The sequence below is a fragment of the Gavialis gangeticus genome, unplaced genomic scaffold, assembly GCF_001723915.1.
Source record: "Gavialis gangeticus isolate Ggan-Ray unplaced genomic scaffold, GavGan_comp1, whole genome shotgun sequence".
Taxonomy (NCBI): Eukaryota; Metazoa; Chordata; order Crocodylia; family Gavialidae; genus Gavialis; species Gavialis gangeticus.
This window is the reverse complement of record NW_017729033.1, coordinates 37,137,561-37,150,259: the sequence shown is the minus strand read 5'-3', so window position 1 is coordinate 37,150,259 and position 12,699 is coordinate 37,137,561. Positions and strand designations below refer to the sequence as shown.

At 39.5% G+C, this 12,699-nt stretch overlaps 1 protein-coding gene across 1 annotated transcript in view; it reads left to right on the top strand.

Annotated features, from left to right (window-relative positions):
• FBXL5 (F-box and leucine rich repeat protein 5) overlaps positions 1–12,699 on the top strand; it is a 79,524-nt gene that overhangs the window by 33,793 nt on the left and 33,032 nt on the right. The window contains exons 3-5 of the mRNA XM_019525935.1: positions 2,671–2,766; positions 5,323–5,509; positions 8,408–8,590. Coding sequence (XP_019381480.1) covers positions 2,671–2,766; positions 5,323–5,509; positions 8,408–8,590 — 466 coding nt within the window. The remainder of the gene's footprint in view (positions 1–2,670; positions 2,767–5,322; positions 5,510–8,407; positions 8,591–12,699) is intronic.

The following is a 12,699-nucleotide window of genomic DNA, read 5'->3' as shown; positions in this document are numbered from 1 at the left end:
TTCATTAGTTTTGGCCCCCCTGACAACTGGGGGGGGGGGGGGGGGCAGGACTGTTGTGGCCCATTGGCCAATCATAGGGGTGTGTGTGGGCGGGGCGCGGAGTGGGGGTGCCATGCTCAGCCCATGAAATTAGTGGCCAACCCCAGGCGCTGCCTGCAAAATTAGCCCGCCACCTCCAAGTTTGGTAGACCCCTAATTATAAGAAATACTCCAAAGGCTTTTCTAAATCTCATACATTAAGTAGAAATGTGTGAGGTAAGATTAATTTAGCATTGTATTAAATGGTGGAACTTCCATTGATTTCTGTTGGCCAAGACTATGAGTTGTTTTACTAACATGCTAAGAAAGCTTACAGATTTTTTATTTTCTGAAGTGTACTTTCACATAATTTCATAGGTGAAAGGAATCGCTGTGTGTGAAGAACTGCTGCCTTGATAATTTTTCTTGCATTTGACCTATTAATAAGCCATTTCACTAAGGCCTGTTCCAAACTTTTCATATTTTTCAGTAGCAGTAAGTGATTGCCATCCTAATTTTCTTTCCCAAACAGCTTTCAACAAAATATAAATTGCTCCTGCTTACTAGGCCTCAGTTAGTTCCCCTAGACCAGGGCTGTCCAGTTTTAATCAGGCAGGGGCCACATACCACAGGCCCCAGGGCTGCTCGCTGTGTGGGTGCCCACGCCTCTCCCTGCTGCATTGTGCACTGCCCTGCCCCATCCCCAGCGGTAGGACGGGGAGCCTGGAGACACTGGCTGCTGTTGTGGCTCGAGTGATATGGTGGCGGGGGATGGCTAGGCAGGAGTCCTGGTTAAGCCACAACTTAACCTGCTGAAGGCTGTATACAGCTGGTGGGTCACCAGTTGGACAGACTATTTCCTCTCAGTCCTCTTTTTTTGGCTATACCTTGGTGAAAAGTGAGGATTTTTTGAACAAGACAACTCTAGGTCTAGAGGTGTCATACTTCAGGAATGCCTTTCCCAGATCACTTCAGATTTTTTTTACTTATAAAATATATTGTGATTTGTCTGCTGGTGCATACTGTTGACATGGAGTGCATTAGGATTTTTATACAATTGGTCCTGTAGTGGAAATTCAGCTCCCTGATAGTGTTGAACCTGGTATAAGGCTGGCTCATCCTTTGCTTCTGAGTTTTACCCAAATAATAGGAAACACAGGCCACGCACATATAACGTACATATTTTGTTTTGAAAACTTTTTAGAAGCTACAACAAAACCTTTAAATTATACATATTGCTAACGTAAGAAAACTAGAGGGAGATACAGCCACAGTCTTGGTAATTTTTTTCCAGGCTTTAGTTGTTTAAATGGGTTGGATTTAACTTACATTTTTCCCACCATATTGTTGATTTTGATTCATTCCGTTTGTTTCTAGAAATCTATTTTAGGAAAACGTACAGATTGACTTCAACTTGATTCCTTTCTGTACCAGTTTTTATGTAGCTGATATTGACTGTAATGAACGTGCATTAGTAACTCTTATTTTGGTACAGTCTGACCAGTCTACTTATTGCATGTTCTGGGTCAACATAATAAGGCTATTTAGTTTCATCCCTTATTGTCACTTCCAGCAGAGGAAAGAAAAACACTAAGCTGTCAGAAAGCTCCTGATGACATCAGGTGTTTTCTTTTTTCCTGCAACTACTACAAAATTTACTGTACGAACTTGCATAAACTTCCGTCTTTTGCAATTTCTGGACAGACTCCAGGGCCAGTTTCTCATTGCAGTAATAATAAAAAAAGAGTAAAGCATTCATAGTTGAAGAAAGTAGGCAGCAAATGATCCATGACATTAAAGTAAGTTGAATGTTTTAAAATTTTGACTGTTTTAAAGTAAGTTTCTGTAGCACATTTAACTTAGAAACTGTCAATTGTGATTTCACTTGTCAACATTTTACTATCAAAGTTTAACATAAAATATATAATATTAAAAGAGAACTAAGCCAACATAACTTCATCAAAGTTTCCTATACAAATGATGGAAATTATTTAGATTGCTTTAAACGTTTTTGGTCATGTTGTTATAGACTGGTAAGTTTCAGTTTTAATACTCTAAGTTACAACTTTGCATATCATTAAAACTTGATAATTCGCATACGATTGCAAGGTATCCTACAATTAGGAAGTGATGTTGTACGTACTAATTTGACTAGTGACAGAAATGAGGAAATAAGATAGAAGTAATAAATACTGATCATAATTTTTTTAAATTGAGAAATGTAGTTTATTTTGGTACTTTCTGATACTTCATGCTATAATTTACTAAAACACACACACATGTAATATGACATGTTTTAAGGAACTACTTATAATATTTTTGAGAATCTGTTTGTGACTTCTTCATGGTTTGTAGACCTAGCAAGGTTTGGAATAGAAAGGTTCTATTGTATCTGGACATGATGCAATCTCAATTGTAATAGAAGAAACAAGCTAGACTACACAAATTGTAACAGAATGAATGTGTTACAAGAATGAATATGCTAATGATTGTCTTACGAAAGATTTTTAAATAGCTTTTAAAATATAGTCTAACTATTCAGAATCTTCTTACCAAAGGCTAAAGCATGAATTGTGGGAGAAAAGGTAAATTATTTAAATTTTTCTGGAGTGTAGAGAAGCTTACTATTTAAAGATTTGCTTTCCTTTTCAGAATGAATATGAACAGTTAAACTATGAGAAACAGCTAAAAGAAAGGCTGGAAGCCTTTACCAGGGATTTTCTTCCTCACATGAAAGAGGAAGAGGAGGTAGGTGGACCTTGCCTTAAAAATGATGCTAAATTCTCTTATTTGGGGAGTTGAAAAGGCTGAATATGATCAAAGAGATCAAAGATACCAGAAGGAAAGACATGGTAGACTGATGATTCTCAGTTTTGTTAATAGGTTGCTTTGTGCCCATAGCAACCGTGGGAGAATGGAAAGGAGAGCATGGAAGGTAAACTGCCTACATTCTTAGCTATGGTTGAGATATGACACATACAGAAACAACAGTGACATTAAAATGACAAGGTGAAATCCTGGGCTCATCGAAGTCAATGCCAAAACTCCTGGATTCAGAATTTCTGAGTTCTCTTACAGCAGATGTTGCATATAGTAGTCTTTTGACTTTACTTCAAAATACAGCCACAGTGCAGTCAACCAGATGTTGCACATTATCACGTAGTATGACATTAATCAGAAAGCAAGAAAATCCCTGGCATCTCTGTCTCTGTCCAGATTGAATTAAAATCAACAAATTTCAGTTTACGGTACAGGAGCTTTGTTAACAAAGCTCCATTTTAAAATAGTGTCTCTTTTTTGTATTGTATTTTCAGTTACGTTTTGAGAGTTTGCCAGTCAGCTGCATGCTTTCGTACCTGCACACAGGTTTTGCCTGCTTAGAATGGCATTTCAGCCTTTTATTGTGTTGTGATCTTGGGTGCTACAATATTATTAGCTATCATCCGTTGGGGTAAAAACTGTTACCATGGTGAAGGTGTAAATAATTATCCTTGTAATTTTAATTATATATTAACCAGAATCCAAGTAGTTCTGGCCTGGCACCTCCCTTTTCAGTAAGGGTTCCATCAGTGGTAGAGATTTTGTAATACATTTGGATGTGAAATGAAGAATAAATAACATCTGTGATAAAAGCTGAAGGCATATTTCACTTTAATTTTGTGGCTGATTGGTTATGCAGGTGATATCTTAATGTTGCTCGCTAACAGAAGATGGAATTTAAAAATGTTTGAGTAGTTTCATTAATTCAGAGCTTCTGTATAATGTTATATAAAGAGTCAGTAATATGAAGGACTGTTTTAATTTGGCTTCATCACTGTTTTGTTTAGGAATGCCTCCTTGTGACAAAGTATTTAGCAGAATTCATAAATTTGTTGGAATCTGACAGGGTAATGAGCTTTCCTGCTCCAGCCTCAAACTTGCAAACTTTTGGCTGTCAACTGTGCTCCTTAACGCCTGCACCACCCCAGCCTCCCATTAAGAAATATTTGATGACCTTAAGTGAAGAGAGAATATTTTGAGCAACATGTTTTTCATATATTATTCATAAAATATCTTACATGATATCTATCATACATTGTAAATTAATTTCTAAAGGAGACCATAAAATTAGCCAGAGATCTGCAAACACTTAAAACAAACTATACCAAATGATAAAGAGAATGTAAATAGGGATTTATTATTTATCATCTCTCTCAATACAGGAACCAGGGGGCACAGAATGAAACTAGTAGATAGTAAGTTGAACAAAAGGAAGTTATTTTGTACACAGTATAATTAGTGTGAAACTCATTGCCATCAGATGTTGTGGAAGCTGACAGTTGAGCCAGGGACTAGACAGATTCTTGGAGGAAAGGGGCATCAGTACCTGTTGAGCTGGGAGTTAGGGGTGCAGCTTCTGGATCTGAACTTCCTAGATCTTAAATCAGAGGTGGAAAATTGTTTTGGGCAGAGGGCCGCTTACTGAGTTTTGGCAAGCCATTGAGGGCCACATGACATGCAGCCAGGAGCAGATAAATATTAATTTTCTAAATTTTTTAGGGGCCCTGTGGGCCGCATAGAATGGCCTGGTGGGCCGGGTCTGGCCCCTGGGCCACATTTTGCCCAGCCCTGTCTTAAATGCTGGAGATTGCAAGTGAGAGAGGAACAGTGCAAAAAACCCTGATCATACCCAGTTCCCTCTCTTTCAGCATCCACTTTCTGCCCCTGAGAGACGCAGGATACTGGGCTAGGTGGTTTGATCCAGTAAATGACAGTTTTTATGTACTCAGAAAAATGACTGTAAAGCAATGTCTTAAGAATCAAACAACCACTCCCAAACTACCTCTTACACATACGTATACTTTACAGTCTGGTTTTACCAGTTTGAACGTTTTATGTATATTGAAAAATTGGGAAGCGTCCTTAGGAGAAAGAAAAGCCTCAACAGTCTGTTCAAGATGGAACTTGATGCATTAAGGTTTTTTTTGAACATCTTTCTTCTCTTCATTTGTATTGCTGTTTACTTCAGTGCTTTTCATGTGAGGGTCTCGGTAACATCTAAATTAAACAAGTTTAATTATTTCCATTTTATGTGTGGGAAGATCAAAGAAACAATTAATTCACTTGCCCAAGGCCACATGTGAAGCCATTGGAGGTCAGAATTCAGGAATTCTCTGTTCTTGTGAGTCAGGTTTATCAACTTGTACTCTGTTGTAGGAAGTTTCTTTTGTAAATAACAAGAAACATTGGGTTATAAATACTCTGACAGTACTGTGCCTTGTCACCCATGCTTTGTCATAGTTAATTGGCATGTTTCATTTTTAGGTTTTTCAGCCCATGTTGATGGAATATTTCACTTACGAAGAACTAAAGGATATCAAAAAGAAAGTGATTGCACAGCACTGCTCGCAGAAGGAACCTGCAGAATTCCTTAGAGGTTTCAGTTTCTGGAATCAAGCTGGAGAGCTCCAGAAAGTTTTGAAGTATTCTGTGGATGAAAAGGCAGATCAAGGTGAACTACTTTAAATTAGACTAAAAGAAATTCTAAGTTTCAAAATCGTGTACAGGGAAATAATCAATTTACTGTCCATTTGCTAAATGTTTTATAGGTGATATTTTTTGTTTATTACATAATGTTGACTTCCTTTAATAATACAATAATGGGAAGAATCTGTCTGTTTAGATATTTCTTATACAGGTCTTTTACAAGTTATGTAGGTATGTACTCTGCTTCCCTCCCTGCCCTGTCTCCAGCTTAGAACTAACATGGTGTTCTCCTTCTAATTTCACACTTCAGTTTCAGATTGTATTTTCTGCTTCCAGACCCTGACTTAATTTTCTGGTTGAAGACATAGTTGGGACTTTTCTCTCTTGATTTTTCTCAACTGAACAGATGTCAGAACTGTCAAATGACAGTATTTTAGATAGAAAAATTCTTCTTGCTTGGACCTCCTTTCTCTAAGGATCCACTGAGGGAGGAGAGAGTCAGAAAAAAGAATCTGCAAGATGCATGACTGTGTAAGGGGAAATGTCATGTTCACTGTCAGAATGATATTTGTACCAATATCTAACTCCTCCTCAATTTTCTTTTATGAAACTTAATATAGGATGGATCACTTGATGAACACATGTATCTTACTGAATGTGACTGATGGAACAGCCATAACATTGTCAGTGTTGAAATTTGCTCTCAGAATTTCCTAACAATTCAAAGGGTAGTCTACGTAGCACGATAGACAAGTTTTTTGGTATTTCAATACAGCCAGGGTATCTTAGTGGGGAGGGAGGGAGGGGAAATGCAGCAAAGCCTCTGGAAATTTGACGACCCTGAACTGAGAAGGTGACAGTCCACCTTCAGTGAAAATCAAGCAAAGTACAATAATTGTGTACATGAAGCAAACAAAATACATGAATCAAAGCAAATACAATAATTGTATTCTGTAATTCAATCTACAGTAGGATGTGAGACTGCCTTTGAACTACTAAATCCATCAGTTTCTAGGCCACCCTGACAGAAATTAAGATCATAGTTTAAGGTGTAGGATACATCTTTGGTTCTGAACAATCAGATGCAGTAAGCAAGTAGCCTCACAGAATTGGCTGCTGCCATCTCTAACTGGAGGAGAAATTTAGGAACAGTAAGATTTCTGCAACTTCTCTGTTTTGAGTTTAGTGAGTCTGGTATTAGAGGACAGTTGTTGGGGAAGCATATGTAGAAGAATATGATTTTTGAGGGAGTTGTTTGTTCTCCATTGCAACCGTAGAAGAAAAGGAGCTATTGTTATTCTGTTCCTCTTGCACTGCTGGCTTTCTCTCTGAGAAGCAGCAACAGTATATATATTCTGTCTGAGAAGGACTTGCTGAGCATCTGGATCAGTTAATCAGGTAAACTTGTGCTTGATTGCATTTTTCTGTCTGGTTTTGGAAATGCGCTTTACTTGTCTTGTACTTACTTTGGAATTTGCAGAGGTTTGATGCAAGGCACCATGGGCTGATTGTCAGTTGAACAGCTTTCTGATTAACCAGGTGTCTGAAGTTCTCTGTGAGCATCAGACTCAGATCTGTGCACATCAATAAAAGTGTTTCTGAAGGTATATGTGCCAAAGTCGGAGTCTACTTGAACACATTTACCTTGGGAGGATAATCTTAATCTGCTATAGCAAGAGACAATAGCATTGCCCTCTGTAGTCTTCTCTAAAGGACTACAGAAGGCAGTGCAACTACAGACTGTTCATGTTGAACTGCAGTTACAGTTACTGGTTTTAGGTTTGAAAAAGTAAGGGGTAACTAATATTTAGTCTTCAGTTTATCTGTACACCTTTTCACACCCCTATCTTTATTATCTATATTTGTTTTTTCATCTGGTTTCTCACAGATCAGATTTTTTTATAGCATTACCTACAAAAATTCAGTAGACTTTCTCTCAATATTTGTTTCATAGTGGCAAAGTTCTTATTTTTAAAAAGGGATAAAAGTATTTTTTTTAAATGTTCATGCACACACTATGAAGGGCTGCTGTCTGCTTGCTAGCAGTAATAGGAAAGAGAAAGCTAGAGCACAGAAACATCATATCTAAGCGATAAAAAAAAATAATTTCCTAAATGCTCTGAAGCCTGTCTAGGGCAAATGGTGACTGTTAAGGGAATATTGTTAGTGGTGGGAAAGCCCTGTATAGGTTAACTCCAGGAATCAATAGTGAGAGACCCTGAAGTGATATTCATAGAGATCACAGGATGCCAAATTGCCATTTCTTTATCATTTAGAAGTTTAAAAATGTCCTTTTAACCCACAGGACTGAATGGGAAGAAAGTGTGAAGGGTTGATAGGTTTGGGGTGGCTTGCCTCAGTCAAGAAGATGGAGTCAGTGGACATGACACAAAACATGGTCCTTCTTTAAGAATAAACACAGTCTGCTTGCTTAGCTGTAGGTAAAACAAGGCCATGGGGGTTACTACTGCTATCTGAAAATCCAGGGACAACCATGCATTCTGTTTTGGCAAAAGGCAGGCACATACATCAGCTGAAGGTGGAGATGCTGCTTCTTTAAGCTTTCCATCACCATAGAGTATCTCGTCCATTTTAGCTGTGCTTTTGGCATCCAGATCCATTTCTTGGTCACGTTTTAGAACAAGAATTTGGGCATTTAAAGGAAATGGGAAGTGTAGAACTGAGTTGCTACAATCTGAAATTGGGTTTGGACGACAGTTAGGGGTTTTATTTCTATTTTCCTTCTTTTTAAAATCAAAACAATCCACATTTCTTTCTGTCTTTTTTTAATTCTAAAGTAGTGTTTTAATTTGAAAGCTTACTTATAGTTGTATTTTATTCTTATAACACCTTAGAGAAAATGGATGCTCAGATGCAGAAATATAACCTCATATTTCTTAAACACATGTATTCTATATTTCAGAAACTGAAGTGACAGGGCATACCACAAACATTACTCATCTTCCTCCTGAAGTAATGCTGACCATTTTCAGTTACCTTAACCCTCAGGAGTTGTGTCAGTGTAGTCAAGTCAGCACCAAATGGTCCCAACTGGCTAAAACTGGATCTCTTTGGAAACATCTCTACCCTGTTCGCTGGGCCAGAGGTACGTTATCAGAAGTTTCAGCCGTCTTTTAAAAGCACTTCAAGAATCTACAAAAGCAAGAGAATCACTGTTGTTTTGTGTTAGGTATATAAAATAATTTATCTATAGAAACTCTGGCCAAAAAATGACATTTGCCAGCTTAGTTCAGGGTATTAGAAGATATTCATACGGAAACATTATGAAGCAGTACAAAATTAGCTTAATTTTTTATAGCTATCAACAGATAGCTCATCACTTGTTGGTTAGCCTTTAATCCCAATAACTAAGACCTTTTAATATATTGTGGGTTTTTTTAAATATTTTAAACAGTTATGCTAGTTTAGTAGCAATTTTATTTTTTGAGGTTGGAAGGTATAGTTGTAACTGTTGATGATAAAATACTTTATAGTTGTGTTTATTGCTGGTTAACACAAATAAGAACTTTTTTAGTTTTTAAAAGTTTTCTCTGGCATGTCGTTTCCAAGACTAGAATTAACTGCAGAATTGAATGCATACAGCACATCTCAAAATTAGGGCCCTTTCTAGACGTTCAGCTAATGTATGATAGGATTTAATACACGATCTACAAAAATTGTGCCTTCTGCCATGCCACACTTGCATGGCAGGAGTCTTGATTGTGGGATCCAGCATCAGCTTCTATTGTGCCTCATCACCGGTAAAGGGGCAACCTGGGATTACCGTCCTGGGCTCCGCATGCACAGACAAGTAGAAAGCTCCCACAGCTGCGAGTCCCATAGCTGACATGACTGGCAGCTGTGTCAGTGCCCTGTGGCTGCCAGGACTGCGAGTTCTGTGGCTGCAGACTCTGGGTTACAGCAGTACCCCATGACTCAGAGTGCTCCACAGCTGCCAGGGTGGAGAATCCTGCAGCTGACCGGACTCTGGGTCCTGGCAGCTATGGGACGCTGCTAGGGCTGAGAGTCCCCTCAGCAGTGCATGGTGCACCCCTATGGCTGGGAGCCCCATTGCTGATGGGACTCCTGTCCAGAGGGGAAAAACCTGCTACATGGGCAAATTAAAGCTGAATAGAAACCAGATATAAAATTATTGCACATTTTCCATTTCTAGCTTTATAGCTGGTTGGACCTTTTTATCAAATGATAGTTAATTTGCACATGTAGCCTAATTATACAGTTAACCTAGTAATTGTGTGATACATGTGATGTGTAGATGGGGCCTTAGTTGTCCATTTTAAAGTGACAGATATTAAAACCTATCCTTCTAGCTTGTTTTTAAATTGTTTTCCTAAAAGTTTGCATCTCAAAACCATTGCACGAGTCTGAAGACTATTTAAGAGCACTAGATAGATTTAAGGGCACTTTTACACATGCTTAGGGGTGTGTGTGCGCTTTAATTAGAGCACCACAGTGTTTTGTGTATCAGTGTCCCTGTGCTTCAAAATGGTGGTGGAGGCACTTGAACTAAAGCTTGTTTAATAAGCCATTGCCATTTTGAAGTGTGGGGACTCTTATACATGAGATGTGGGAGGCCGGTGGAGCACGGTAATTACCACATCTGGCAGACGATTAATTGTGTCTGCTCTGATGCCCTGTAATTACAGTGCTTTGGAGAAGCCACTGCATTTGTGTACAGGCACCCAAAAAGAGTAACTTGATTCCATTGTAGTAGGACTACGATGAGGTTTCCATTAGGCCATGTTGAAGTTACACAAACTCTCATTAATTCTATTTTAAATTACTTAATACGTTTTAAGTAGATATTTTATATTGGTTACAGCTTTACATTTTTAGTAGATAGTGTAATATATAACAAAATTTAATAGTGAAATACAAAGCATAATGAAAGCTTGTGCTGTTCATTCCTTTATGGCTTATAAAGACAGCCTCAAAAAAGAGTTATGCATGTGTTTCAGTTGTTTAAACACTAATTTCGGTTCTGGTTTTGGCTGGTAATCCTCTCCTAAAGAAGTTACAAGATGCTCAAACCTGAGCACTCAGTTGACTGGATAGGCATTTTTTAGCAAATGCCTATTTAGTTTTTTAAGCAAAATGCTTCACAAAACATTTTAGAATTGTGAGATTTTTCTTTTAAAGATTTTCCTTCTTCCCTTGAGTTGAGCTTAAGGAAAGCTGCAGCTGAAGTTTCAGTAGGTGGGGAAAGGAACTCAGGATTTTGTTTGTGGGAAGTTGTTATATTTTAACTGAATACATTTAAGTGGATCACTTGAATTGCTGCACACCCTTGTGTAGAACCATTTAGATTTGGTTTAGTGCTTGCTATAACTGGCTTGTATTGGTAAATTTACTGAGCCAAGTTATAGTGATTTAAGCAAAGAACAAACCATGTTGCCCATGTAGAGTTTTGCACAAATTTAACTTGGTAGATTTGCCATGGATGTGCAAACAGGTTAATCTGTGGCAAGCTGTGGACACATTTAGTGGAGCCCTATCCAAACAGTGGCATATTTACCTTTGAATAAATCAGGGCTAAATTCAGTGCTTTCAGATAACTTTCAGTGCAGAACCTGTTTGTTTCTCAGACTTTAAAATGTACAACTTGTTCAATTGTACAAAACTACCACAGTGATTCAGGTTTATTTTAGATTTTGCCTCTCCAGTCTGTGTTGGCAGTATTAGTTTTAAATACTGTAACTTTTATAATCTAAGTAATATCACAGAGCAGGGGTGTCAAACACAGCCCACAGAATTGGTCATCTGGTCCGTAGAGCTTCTCATGGGCAAGACCACCCACCTCTGCAGGCCACATTCAGTCCACAGGACTTGTCATTCTAGCTGCTGGAGCCCCTGTAGCGGCAGCATGGAACCCTGCTGTTTTGGTGTGGTTCCAGAATCTAGCAGTAACACTGCTCCCTTCCTCCCCCTCTCCCTTTACCCACCACCAAAATCAGAGGTTTTAGTCACCGCTGGCAGCTAAGTTTGGTGGCAGGGGAAAAGTGGGGCGAGTGGCAGCAGCTTTAATTCCCTGGCTTCTGGAGCTGCACCAAAGCAGCGGCTCTGGGAGCCATGAGGATTAATATTGATGTGGGCTCAAGCCCATGGGAGACCAGTGGTTTTGACACTTTTGCTTTAGAGCAGGGGCAGGCAATTACCGAGTTTTGGCAAGCTGTCAAGGGCTGCATGGGTAGCCCCACTCCTTGACAGGTGGCCCACCCCCTGGTTACCATCTTGTTACTAAAAGTGCCACCCCCTAACCCCTGACATTTGCCACCAGAAGCCCCTCCTTTTGCTCCCAGAAGTACTCCTTTCAGCAAGGGGTTTTGCTGCTGCAGAACCAGAAAAATGCCAAATTATATTCTAAAAAGCGATCATCTACAACATTCATTAATTTGATTTCAAAAAATATTTTTGTCCTGATGTACCTGCATTTGTGTAGTGTACATAGGGGTGATTGCACAGTAGCTTAAAATGAAGTCTTATACTTGTATATTGTCTGGGGGTGGATATAGGTTTGTGAGGGCTATCGGTGTGTGGAGTGTGGGTGAGTATGAGGGGAAGGTGATGGGTTTGTGTATGGCAGTGCGAGGGGAAGTGTAGGTGCATGTGTATGGAGGGGTGTGTATGTGGGACTCGCATTACGAACACACACGCACACTCTGGCCCCATGCCTGCATGCATGCACATGCACACACTGTCTGCCCCTGTGCCTGCCTACATGCGCGTACACACATACACATCCCTACTAGCACAGTCCCATGCTCTGCAGTCCAGGGATGCAGCTGGGAGCCACAGCCACCTTTTGCTGGAGCAGGGCAGGGGCAAGAAAGCTGGGAACTGGCTGGGGGTGGCCAGGGCTGCTCAAGCCTGCAAGCCTGCTGAGGGCTCCCTCTGGGTCCTACTGTCCCTGTCTCCAGTCAGCTTTGAAAGGGAGCCAGGGCAAATAAATATTAATGTACTAAATTTTTTAGGGAACCGGGGCAAATAAATATTAATTTACTACATTTTTTAGGTGCTCCACAGGCTGGATAGAATGGCCTGGTGGGTCGGATTCAGCCCGCAGGCTGTATTTTGCCCACCCCTGCCTTAGAGGCTCCTCTTATATATTGTAACGATTTAATATAAAGGACACAAGCAACAGCAACCAACCTCCCTTCCCCATCCTCCCCCTCCAGCCCACCAAATAACAGCTAC